Genomic DNA, 12286 nt, shown 5'->3' on the forward strand with positions numbered 1-12286 from the left:
CTTTAGACAGCTCATCCAAGTCATGCATGAGAAATAACACTTGAAAGCAATGGAACTGCGCAAATGCCATGGTCGCATTCTGTGCCTGGCCATGTATGACAAGGCTAATTTAACACCAATGCAAGTAATCGCAATGCAATTTTATCTGTGAAGCTAGTGTGATCGCGTCAGCTTGTTCCTGATCCCAAGAACTAACTAATAGTTTGCCGCTTATTCCAACCCTTGAATACATTCAAGCCAAAGCATCAAATGATACGTTTCACCATGCAATAGAGAGAAGACATGAGCCAATAATACAACATAAACCCTTGCAGAATGTGATATCAAGTCGTCATACCTGAAAGTCCTTCAATGAGTTTCGCATCTCTGGAGTTGGGCGTTATTGAACACAGAAGATAATTGGCCTCAAGACCATGTCAATAACTGAGGCTGAGGCCAGGCCAGGCCAGGCCCTAGCTGGAGATCTTGGTTGGAATCAGGTGCGGGGGAGTATTTCCCAGCGACCCCTCCCCCCTGTGGACAACTACTTACAGGGGGAGAGAGTCTAATAAGGTCGCACCAGGAACGGCCGTGAGCAGATCGATTCAGGTTCGATGCGTGCCATTGATTGATTGGCAAAGCAAGGACATGAGCCCGTTGCTCCTCAACAACCCCCACCTCAGGTAAACAGCAACGACCAGCAACCAATACCTCGCCATCAGAGCCAGCCCGTTCCGTTTCATAGTGGGAAGGTCTCAGCTCACTGTATGGAGTGTTTCCTTTTCTTGAAAGTACCTTGCCTCATTAGCTTGCGCCTGCTTGTTTTGGCTGCATGTTGTGTTGATTCTTTCCCTTCCCTTGCGTAGGCGGACGGAGATTGGCTGTGCTGTGCGACAACCTCTTCTCTTCTCTCGCATTTATATGAGCACATTATCATCTCCCTGCTTGTTTCTGATTTCCCTCCCTCCCTTCCTTTCTTTGTTCTTCGCCCCATTTAGTGCTCACTGTTTCTCTTCTGTGAAGAAAAAAAAGAAAAAGAAGTCGCGACAACCGAGACAGATATTTACCACGAACCCGGTTCGAATTAAGACTACGATTTTCTTAGTGGTGGGGTTGCTGCTCTGCTAATCGACACCGCCAAAAGTACGATATCCGAACTGGAAGCGGATTCATTTCGACATCACGCGCCGTTGCGAAACCGCTGACCGCGAAGAAGAGGCCCTGGAGCGATTGCCAACCGATTGATACTGCTTCGAGTCAATAGCAGTCGGCGAATTTGCAGGGACAACGTCACTCAATCGTGGGGCAAATACCGTTAGCTACCCGAAAACATAAGCTTCCCCGCGAACCTACAACATGGCAGATCGCGAGCACGAGGTTGACGATGCGAATGAGGCGCTTGACCCGGAGCTTCTCTACTCCAAAGAATACTGCATTGGTGAGTCCTGACGTGGTCTCGTGTCGTGCGACATCGGATTGGGCACTTGGGCGTAAATGTACTGACATGGCGCAGGTGGTGGCAGTTTCGGCAAAGTTTACAAAGGGTATGGCGACGATGATATGTTCCACGGCAGCCGAACTTTACTAACGAATCCAGAGTCGATAAACGTACGGGCCAGGCTGTAGCGATCAAGGTTATTGATATAGAGAGTGCCGAAGACGAGGTCGAGGATATTATCCAAGAAATCGCCATTCTGTCCGAGCTTCAATCACCATATGTCACCAAGTACTATGGATCCTATGCGAAAGGTGCCGAGTTATGGATTGTAATGGAGTTCTGTTCGGGAGGAAGCTGTGCCGACTTGATGAAGCCGGGACTGATTGGAGAGGACTACATTGCCATCATCGTGCGCGAGTTGCTCATGGGTTTGGATTATCTCCACACAGACAAGAAGCTACATCGAGATGTCAAAGGTAAGAAGGGCACCCTCATCCCTGACGTCGCTAATTGTCTGTAGCTGCCAATGTGCTCCTCAGCAGCAATGGCCAAGTCAAACTCGCCGATTTTGGTGTGTCAGGTCAGCTTTCTGCTACCATGACCAAGAAAAATACATTTGTCGGAACACCTTTTTGGATGGCCCCAGAGGTCATTAAGCAATCTGGGTATGATCACAAGGCCGATATCTGGTCTCTTGGTATTACAGCTCTCGAATTAGCCAATGGAGAGCCTCCTTATGCCGATATTCATCCTATGAAAGTTCTCTTTCTTATTCCAAAGAACCCCCCACCACGATTAGAAGGCAATTTCACCAAGGCATTCAAAGATTTCATCGAGCTATGTCTCCAGAGAGACCCCAAAGACCGACCAACAGCCAAGGATATGCTGCGGCACCCATTTATTAGACGGGCAAAGCGGACAACTTACCTAACTGAGCTTATCGAGAGGCATCAACGCTGGGCAGCTACTCATAAGGGAGAGGATGATGACAACTGGGACTCAGCTAACAGTGGACGAGCTCCTGCAGAACGCGAGCGAGTTGACGAAGATATGTGGGATTTTGGCACTGTGAGACTTGTTGGCGAACGTGGCGGCATTGTCAACCGACCAGGTCTCAACCAGCTGGATGAGAACGCAACAAACGCACGCGCTTCTAGGCCATTAGAGAGCGAGGAAGACTATGGCGAGCAACGACGAGACGTAAGCCCTACCAAGTCCAGGGATTTCGCCCTTCAATCCCTTGAGACTGTCAAAGCAAACCCAGGCTCAAGGCAGTCTAGCCCCCAACGAAAGGCTGTTCCCCAATCCCAATATCAGCAGCCACTCCCATCGCCTACGAAGGCACTGCCTCAGACTCCCCTGAAGCTCCCTCCTCCAAGGGATAACGCTGAGACGCCTCGCCCATTGAGAATAAACCCCCCTGCAACCGTGCAGGAGTCTCCAGATTATGACCGGGAGCTTCAGAGTCAACTACAGCGTGATATTGGCATGCTCAACCTGGATTATGAACCACAGACCGAGAGGAAAGCCAGTCCGCAGATTCAGCAGGTCCAGCCACCACAATGGGCATTACCCCCTGCTCCTCCAGCTCATCAGCAACGGCCAACAACTACCAAGCAGATGAGCCTACCTGAGATACCTCCATATAGGCCAAACCAAGCTCCTACACAGCAAAGGGTACCTTCATTACAGCATACTTCTGTGCCTCAAGTTCATACTCCCCTCCCAGGGGGTGCACAAGGCCCTCGACCTCTTCCATCGAAAGCTCAGTCACCCAGCCCATCCGAGTTCAACACGCCATCAGCATTCCCTACACCTGCACCAGCCAACCCCAATGGGGAACTGGATGCCCTGAACGATGTCATATTCCCAGCCCTGGAGGAGGCGCTTAAGAGGCGACAGATCAACTTGCAGCAGATGTATAAGCCAGGACAGAACCCAGCTCAACTGACACCCCAACAACAACGCGCCGAAGCGTCCCACGAAAAGTTACGAAAACTGGTTTATAAGCTGGCGCATGTCTGCAAAGAGATTGATCATTATGACAAGGCTGAACCTGTTGGAATGGGCCGAGAGGTTGGCAGTTTTCTCGAGGGGCTTCTGGAGGAGATTCTGGTGAGAGTCGAGCCTTTGGATGAGGATGAGGAAGTGCCCGCTTCATGACGTGTGAGCGTTGTGTGATGGACCTTGTGATTGAGAAGCGTTGGAGACTGTTTTGGAGTTTGGGTTTCACATTGTATATAGCTACTTATGAGCATTATGAGCCCGTATGGCGGGTTGATGATAAAAGGACGGAACAGGTTAGCATGATGAGTATAAAGGGATACAGCATGGCTGAGAATAGCTGGTACAAAATAAACGTCAGTTCTGTTTAATTTTGAGATAGAATCTAGCGATATGTGTTGTTGCATCAGAAGGCTACTGAGGAATATTGGATTTCGGAAGTATATAAAGCTCCGTGTCCGCAATCCTTCACAAAACACATGACGACACACGGAACATGAAGTAATTCTCTTATTTCGCCTAATTTGATGCGTCCCCTGCTATTCCTTCTGTTGAGAGGCTATCATGAACAATGTTTACCACGGAGCATGATAAAAAAGCCGCGGTTCGTCGGCGAGTATACCCAAACCCAGTATGCAAGCCATTGAGGTCAAAGTACAGTTGGCCAAACGATAGCCAGTGGATTCTATTCTGGATACTAGGTTCGGCGTTTTCTACATATAAGCGTTTCGTAAGTACGAAGACCGAGGCGCAACCAAAATCTTGCAACCTGGTACCTCGTCAAGAATTTGCTCGACCCGCATAAAAAGCTCCACGTGGGGAATAGAGCTCTTATGTCAAGTCATGGTGATCATGATGTGGCTGTAATGTCCAATTGGCTCCCGCTTGAGCTACGGGAAAGACAAACGAAAAAATAAAATAAAAATGGTGATCTCGCATGGTTTGTTTCGGGAGGGGGATATCACAAAAGATGCTTCATTTAAACAGTCTCGAGCTTGTCGAGGATGGCCTTGGTGAACTCGTGGGTGGTGGAGGAGCCGCCCATGTCGGGGGTGCGGACTTTGCTGTTGGATTGTTAGCATTGCGGATGGACTTTAATGAATCGTGTAGAACTTACCCCTCAGCGATAACGGCGTAGGTGGCCTTGGAGACACGGTTAGCATGCTCATCGAGGCCAAGGTGTCGCAGCAGCATGCTGCCGGACAGGAGCATGGCGGTGGGGTTAGCCTGGTCCTTGCCCTTGATGTCGAGACCGACGTGACGGCAACCGGGCTCGAAAACAGCGACCTCACGGCCCATGTTGCAACCGGGGACGATACCAGGGCCACCAACAAGAGCGGCGCCAATGTTGGACAGGATACCACCGTAAAGGTTAGGCATGACCATGACATCGAATTGCTGGGGACGAGAGACAGCCTGCATGGAGGCGTTGTCGACAATCATGTCGTTGACCTCGAGGGTAGGGTAGTCCTTGGCGACCTGGTGGAAGGTGCTGCGGAAAAGACCATCGGCAAGCTTCATGATGTTGGCCTTGTGAATGCAAGTAACCTTGGATCGGCCGTTGGCGAGAGCGAAAGAGAAGGCGAACTTGGCGATACGCTCAGACTTGGCGCGTGTGATGATCTTGAGGGACTCGACGACACCGTCGACGCTCTGGTGCTCGAGACCAGAGTACTCACCCTCGGTGTTCTCTCGGATGATGCACAGGTCGACGTCCTTGTGGCGGGTCTCGTAGCCGGGGATGTTCTTGATCAAGCTGATGCTGGCGTAGATATCGAGCTCCTGACGCATAGCAACGTTGAAACTCTGGTGGCCGGATCGGCTGATGGGAGTGTGCAGGATACCCTTGAGACCGAGCTTGTTGCGCTTAAGAGAAGCGACAGACTCGCGGAAAGCATCCTCGGTTCGGCCGGCACCCTCGAGACCAGAGACCTCGATCTGCTCCCATTCAACGGGGACGTTGTCGGCCTTGAAGACGGTCTTGACGGACTCAGCAACCTCGGTACCGATACCGTCACCGGGGATTAGGGTGACGGTGTACTTGCCGCCGTACTTGGCGGGCTTGAAGATGTCGGACTGGACGGTGGCGAAGGATCGGGCGAGCTGTGGTTGTTGCTTGGCGACGCCGCGCAGCAGCTGAGAAGAAGTGTTAGCAACGGGATCAATTGAGTAGTGAAGACTGCGTATAATCAATCTGGGCCATTTGCGCGGTTGTGGTCTTTGTCCCGCAATCATGTCCCACCACGCAAAACTCCAATTCTCGCTTGTTGTGATGTCGCGATGATGATCATGACATGATGCACATCATCGTCAGACAGCCACAAAAGTCCAATGCCCAAAGACATTCCCCCTCATGTAACACAAGCACCACAAAAGATCATCATGACACAGAAACAAAACAAAAGCAACAACACCATAAAGAAACGTACCTGGGCCGATCGAAGAGATCCTCGAGACAACATGATGACAAGTGGGGGGTATCTGAGAGGTAGAGAGGAGAGCTTTCGTGGGGAGGAGAGAGAGAGATGTATATAAAAACCGAGGCACCGCACACGAGGAGAGACGAGAAGAAGAAAAGAGGAAGAAGAGTATTTTTTACAAGTTGAGGTTAAAGAAGGAACGCAAGTGCAAATCGCGCAAGCCTGTTTCCGTTCCCGTCGGGTAGGGTAGCTCTGAAGGACAAAACCCAGTTGCAAGGTTCCTCCCTATGAACTATGGTGTCGCATTGGCCGGGGGCCCTCTGTAGAATAATTTTTTTTAGCTGCCACTTGCTGCTTTTCTTTCGGCCGCCGCTCGGAAAACGCGATTGTTCCGAGCTTGTCACTGGCCCGAGTGGAGTAGCATTAGGCCGCATGGGGTAGCTTGTGGGGAGTTTTTGCAGGGCACCGCCGCTAGAATTTACTGCTTTTCTTGGCTTAGGCTGGACTGCCTGAGATACGCAAACGACGTCACGGAAATAGAATCAGGACCAACAACAACATTCAATTGATTTGACCCGGGCAGTCTAGGGGAGGAAAGAAAAGTCAGGACCTAGATCCTAAATGACAAAAAGACTTAGGTAACTTGGCATAAGTTTAGGATACCTTTTGCTGAGCTTATCTTGACACCCTATACCTTATCAAGGTATAATGTTTTCTTGCTCCCTGAGGCTAGTCATGTTTATACCGATTTTATTAGCATACCATCTTAATACATATGTAGTCTCTCTCCTGGTATCATGCTCCCCTAGTATATCATAGAACTTTTTAAATTGTAATTCTCCAAGTTTGCAGGTCAGCCTCGAAAGATATCCATGTCTAAGAATTAACCCAATAAAGCTTTGCCGGCTGAGGGATAATGGATATTTAAATTATGCTATGCTTTAGAGACACTTGGATGTACCTTTCAAGGCAGACTTATCAACTCTCTTAAAAATAATAACACGCTTACATACACATTCTAACCACCACACCTCAATTATATACTCCCGACGACCTGTAACAGCGGATTTCAAGGCGTTCTGATTGCGAATTCTAAACCGAACGAAGAGTGGCTTCATTGCTATACTCCGAGCTTGGCGAGTTATTTTATCGCAGCGATATTGAGGTGTGTGATATCTTGTTAGTAACGAGTGATGTTCGAGAATGACGAGAAATATGTATAGAAAAGAGGGAGAGCACAGGAGAACCTCAGGCTTCGATGATGTGCGACAAGCCTCGGTGAAATCTATTTGAACGGGTCTACTTTTCCTACTTCTAGATCCGTCCTCTTTCAAGATACGCCTTTGGTACATCGACGTATCGACTCCTCAAATACTCGCCAATTCCCTTTCCAAGACCATCAATGCGATCTGACGATGCAATCCCTCCATTCAAGTTATCCAAAACACGGCTGTATCATGTCAGTATTCTTCAGCTTCAGAGTCTTCATACGGGGGACCTACAAGTGCACAGCGTTGATACCGGGGAACTCAACTCTCTCAACCCTCCTCTCAGGATCACCCTTGAACCAATCATCCCCAAACAACTGCTTCAGCTTCGACACGGTCAACACGTTCCTCAACCAAGCATACTCATCATCATTCCTCACAAAGAACCCAACATTCGAATTATCACCTTTATCGCCTGATCTCGCATGCACAACACTTCCCAGCGGCGCCCACTCCGTCGGTCCGAAAGTAAGCATGTCAAGTGGTCCATGCGTTTCCGTCGAGGGCCGTACGATAGGATATTTTGCTGTTTTTGCTGGTGGTTCAATACGATGTGATGCACCGGTGCTCATCTCAACCCGATGCTCAATCGCAGACACGGGCATGAGCGCTGGAAACATCTCCATGAATGGCTTGGGCACCATAGTCCTAAAGTCGAGATTCATATGATACCCCGGATAGCTCTGCATGCGAAGAGCGTAAATGGGTACTTTGAACTTGGGCGCGTCGATGTCTTCTTTTCGACGAGCTTGTGCAAAGACACGCAGTGATACGGTGCCTGCTTGTTGAGACGTTGGGTTCTCAGCCGGTGTGCCATAAAGCTCGATGCTTAGACGGCTAAAGTTTGAGTCTTTGAACATGTGTGCTAGTTGGTTCTTCATCATGGCTGCTTTTTCGTAGACATCGAGACCGTTGATGTAGAATGTTGCTTCGGCCTGGAAACCGCCTTTTGCGGCGATCATGACTTTTGCTGTTGGCGGTGGAGGGAGGCCTTTTACTCCTGAGACAGAGACGCGGTTTTCTGACTCTTGCTCAACGTGTACGCCTGAGAGATCTGCAACAACATCGGGATTCAAGTATAAATGCCCTTGAAGCTCGTAGAGTAATTGTGCGGTGACGGTCTCTTTTGTGACTCTTCCTCCACCTTCTGCAGTTCTTCCAATAGTACACCGTCCTCTTGGATCGATCTCGGCAATGGGGAATGCAATATCCACGAGCTCAGGTAGAAAGTCTTTGAACCCTGAGAAGTTTGCACCAACGACATAAGGACCGCACTCGATGAGATGAGCAGCCAGAAGCGAACCAGCCAACTCCTCGTACTGATCTTCTCGCCAGCCATGATACCACGCCGCAGCACCCATCACAGGAGAAGCATCAGTGCAGCGACCGCAGATAACGATCCGGGCACCAGAGCGAAGCGCCTGAACAATACCCCAGCACCCAATATACGCAGTAGCACAACACGGCGTAAACCCCCAAGACTCAAGAGTCTGCTCTGGATGATCCAAATGCGTAATCTGCACATCCCTCCTCCCCACAACATCCGAAACATCATCACCCAGCACCTTTGCAACCACACAATCCCCATACCCTCTCTTCTCACAGAGCGCTCTGACCTTATCATACAATGCATCAGTGTTGAGTGCCCCAGCGTTAGTTACAACGCGGATATCGCGCTGCATGATATCGTCAAGACACTCGTCGAGTTGCTCGTAGAAGCCGTTCTCGTAGCCTAGTTTGGGATCTACTTCTTGCTTGGTAATTGCGTTCCAGGCAATGTTCATCTCGGAGAGCCAGTCTCCTGTTATGACATGGACGTTCCCGGAGCGGACCATGCGGGACATTGCGTGGGGATGGTCGCCTGTTGCGCCGGAGACGTTGCCGATGCGGATTGGAGGCCTGTCCAACATTTTGTGTGAAGTGAAATGATGCTCAATGTGAGAATATGTGTATATGAAGTATATGTAAGGTGAGTTGAGATGAAAGTTATAGTGAGCTGAGAGTGATGAAATGAGGTTAGGTTGCGGCTCTTGATAAACGCCCTTTTACCTAGTGGACCATCGGAATAAAGATGTCCTTAATTGTGTAATATCTCGGATTATTCAGGATGTTGAGAGTCTCTCATGACTTATCATAAGACTGTATTCGGTGAATTGTGGATTGGCGGAGGCGGCGCCGAGTGGCGATCCACTTACACGGGTCTGGCATTTCGGCTTCGGCGACCGAGCCCGTCGACTCACTTGCTCAACTCCATCTCATGATGTGAAATGCCTCCGAAGTCAATGGCTCAGGTTTACCCTTCTTGCTATGCTCGGGGAACTAAATTGTGGAATGTTAGTATATTTAATTTGTGCATGGGTATTACTGATGATGCTTCGGTACCCGATCCTTTCAGTTTGGGACTGATGGCATAGCGATAACCAAGGCACACAGGGTACAGTAACAGATATATTACTTTCAATCTAAGTTCATAGCATATATAGCAGGTATCCAATAGCTACAGATTGTAAGATAAAGTCTCACGATCAAGGAGATGACAACAGCTCAATAATACGAATGGCTCTCACCCCCCAGCCCAAAAAACCACTCCTGACTCAACTGCGAAATAGCATCATTATGGAACTCATCCAGCCCCAAACTCTGCAAATCCCCAAAACAATCCCTAAACGTACTATCAACGGTCATACCCGCCAGATCCGCCGAAAACTGCACCGGCGCCGCAACACTCGCCTCCACGACATCAGCAACCACCGCATCGCTCAGCCTATCAAACAGATCCGAACAGTTCCTCGCCAAGTCCCATCTCTCCGACACAGCTACTAACACTTTTGAACAAGCCCTCGTGTCGTTGACGACTTGGCTGATCGTTGGTGTTGTATGTAACCTTGCGCGCTGAGGTTCAGAACCAGAGAAATGATGGCGTAGGGCGAAGATGTATGATAGTCCGGCTAGGAAGACGGAATGCATTGTTATCCATGAATAATTCAACTTTCGCGATCGGTGCAGACTTGCATAGAGACTTATAGCCTCCCTAGCAGAGTCGTATATATTCTGCAGTGCGAGACTATTCACAGCTGCATCGTTCAGACACGGCGACGGTCGGAACAGCATGAGCATGCCGTTATGGTATAAGAGCCTATACCACTCCTCAGAACGAAAACTCGAACCACTAGCCGGTGAAGCAGCAGTGTCGCTCTTAACAAGAGGAAGATTTGCTGTTTCCGTATGCCACTCTTGTAACTCCCTCGCTAGAGCTGTTCGCATTTCATCGTAGCTTGTGTTCGGGAACGTGACGTGTTTGGCACTCCGGTGCAGGGCATTTATGATCTTCCCGCAGATGAGGCGGTAGCGAACGATGTGCACAAATACCGAGGTCGCAGCGCGGTATTGAGGTGTTCCGTAGGGTGCTGATGAGAGAGGACTACTATCCTCGGGTAGTTGATCTGCTGTTGACGAAGGGGGAAGATCAACGTCTATGTCTTCAAGCTGCAATGCCAAAGGTCTTCCAAGCGCAAGACTCGTCACGCGATCCAGCGCAACAAGACTCCAGAAACACCGTCGCTTCGTCTCCATCTCCTCCTCCTTCACCTTCCTCGTCGGCTCATCCAACGTCCGCGGAAGCGCATAAGTTGCTGCCCGATGAAGCCCCATCTCAAGACACGTCCTCGCCGCAACACCGATGAGGTGCCAAACACTAGTCGTGGTATTGCTCGACGTCGTGCCCATTCTATACTGACACACCAACAACAGCGCCTGCAACCTCTCGATCCCATCCCTCGCCAGCACATCAGCTAGTCTCGTCATGGCGCGGTTATAATGCGTCTCAGCATCATATACACCGTTCCAGTTAAACTTGTGCACCTGCGCCGTGCCGATAGCGAGGGTCATGTCGACGAAGAAGGCATCGACGGGATCTTTGGCGCTGGAGTCTTCGTACACGGCGTCTAAAGACCGGTAGAGGGATTTGGTGGAGAGGAAGGGGTAGCAGAGATGATCATGGCTGCAATAGGCTTTGAGGAGTTCTGAGGCGAGGGTTTTGGGTGGGAGGCCGGAGTTGGTTTGTGGTGAGGATAGGCCGGGGAGGGAGTTTGGTTTCCAGGATGTGGTGAGAGATGAGGATGGTTGAGGGCGGGATTGGAGGAGGTTAGCGAGGAGAAGACCGCTTGTTGAACCGACAAAGTGATGGCCTCCGCCTGCGATGAGACTCATCTGAATAACCTCCTCAGCTACTTCTCCATCCCCAGGACTATCCTGCACCACCGACGCCTCACCTCTCTCAACATCTTCAGATCTCCTAGTAACATCCTCAGACCTTCTCGTCACATCCTCAGATCGTCTGGCCACCTCCTCCGACCGCCTCAACTGCTGCGTCAAACCCTCATTACAATCCATCAACTCCCTAATCCTCCTCTCCAACTTCTGAACATTCCTCCTCCTCAACTGATGCTCACTAACAGCATACTCACAAGCGACATCAGCGCGTTTGCAGGGCCCGCATTGAGGTTGGATCTTGTCGCAGCGGACTTTGCGGCGGTGACATCTATCGCAGGCGTTTGAGGGCATGGATGGCAACGGAGACCGAGGCCGAGATGGTGAGAGGATGGTGGATGGAAAGACCCCGCTTGAGAAGGAGAAGTTATGGGGCGTCGGTTAGTGAATGCGGGTTTTATTTTGGTTGGTTTGATGGGTGGGATTGGGGGAACTAAGCTTAATTGTTACCTTAATCCTGACTCGTGGGGTTGGGACTGCAACGTTGATGGATGATGGATGCATCGTGATGCGACTACGAGGATGGATGTTTATTTCCGCTCGTATTACAGAGAACAATTCTACTCTCGTGTCCACCTATGATTCTCGATTCATCAACTAGACTCTTGAAATGGAATTGATCCAATGCTATCCCGGATATCGTTATCCTCTACATCATCATCCACTTACACAAGTCTTGACTCAACACTAGAAATCCCCCTCCATGACAATCTAGCTCCCCCAAAATGGCGTCTTGGCAAAACCACAACTCGGCCATCGGCCCCGTCCCCGAAACCAGGATATTCTCGCTCCTCGCCTCTTTGGTGATCCCCTCAACAATCCCACCCCCGGATATCCAGAATCTGGGGTATGCGGGGAACAACCCAGGTCTAGAGAACAAGTTCAAATACCGCATCATCCCCCTGCTT

At 50.0% G+C, this 12286-nt stretch overlaps 4 protein-coding genes; 1 reads left to right on the forward strand and 3 right to left on the reverse strand.

Annotated features, from left to right (window-relative positions):
- Nucleotides 1-1335: 1335 nt before the first annotated feature.
- Nucleotides 1336-3580, forward strand: FFUJ_05202 (related to severin kinase; the record flags this gene model as incomplete). XM_023571421.1 has 4 exons in its annotated part: nucleotides 1336-1417; nucleotides 1493-1523; nucleotides 1577-1893; nucleotides 1938-3580. The coding sequence occupies 4 exons, from the start codon at nucleotides 1336-1338 to the stop codon at nucleotides 3578-3580; spliced, it is 2073 nt and encodes a 690-aa protein (XP_023425728.1).
- Nucleotides 3581-4400: 820 nt separating this feature from the next.
- Nucleotides 4401-5883, reverse strand: FFUJ_05201 (probable isocitrate dehydrogenase; the record flags this gene model as incomplete). XM_023571422.1 has 3 exons in its annotated part: nucleotides 4401-4485; nucleotides 4539-5557; nucleotides 5851-5883. 3 exons carry the CDS (start codon nucleotides 5881-5883, stop codon nucleotides 4401-4403), a joined length of 1137 nt encoding a protein of 378 aa, XP_023425729.1.
- Nucleotides 5884-7155: 1272 nt separating this feature from the next.
- Nucleotides 7156-9019, reverse strand: FFUJ_05200 (uncharacterized protein; the record flags this gene model as incomplete). XM_023571423.1 has 2 exons in its annotated part: nucleotides 7156-7291; nucleotides 7344-9019. 2 exons carry the CDS (start codon nucleotides 9017-9019, stop codon nucleotides 7156-7158), a joined length of 1812 nt encoding a protein of 603 aa, XP_023425730.1.
- A 634-nt stretch (nucleotides 9020-9653) lies between these two features.
- FFUJ_05199 (related to transcription activator protein acu-15) lies at nucleotides 9654-11672 on the reverse strand (the record flags this gene model as incomplete). The annotated part of the gene is made up of 1 exon (XM_023571424.1): nucleotides 9654-11672. One exon carries the CDS (start codon nucleotides 11670-11672, stop codon nucleotides 9654-9656), a length of 2019 nt encoding a protein of 672 aa, XP_023425731.1.
- Nucleotides 11673-12286: the final 614 nt, after the last annotated feature.

The sequence above is a fragment of the Fusarium fujikuroi genome, chromosome FFUJ_chr02, assembly GCF_900079805.1.
Source record: "Fusarium fujikuroi IMI 58289 draft genome, chromosome FFUJ_chr02".
NCBI classification, from domain to species: domain Eukaryota; kingdom Fungi; phylum Ascomycota; class Sordariomycetes; order Hypocreales; family Nectriaceae; genus Fusarium; species Fusarium fujikuroi.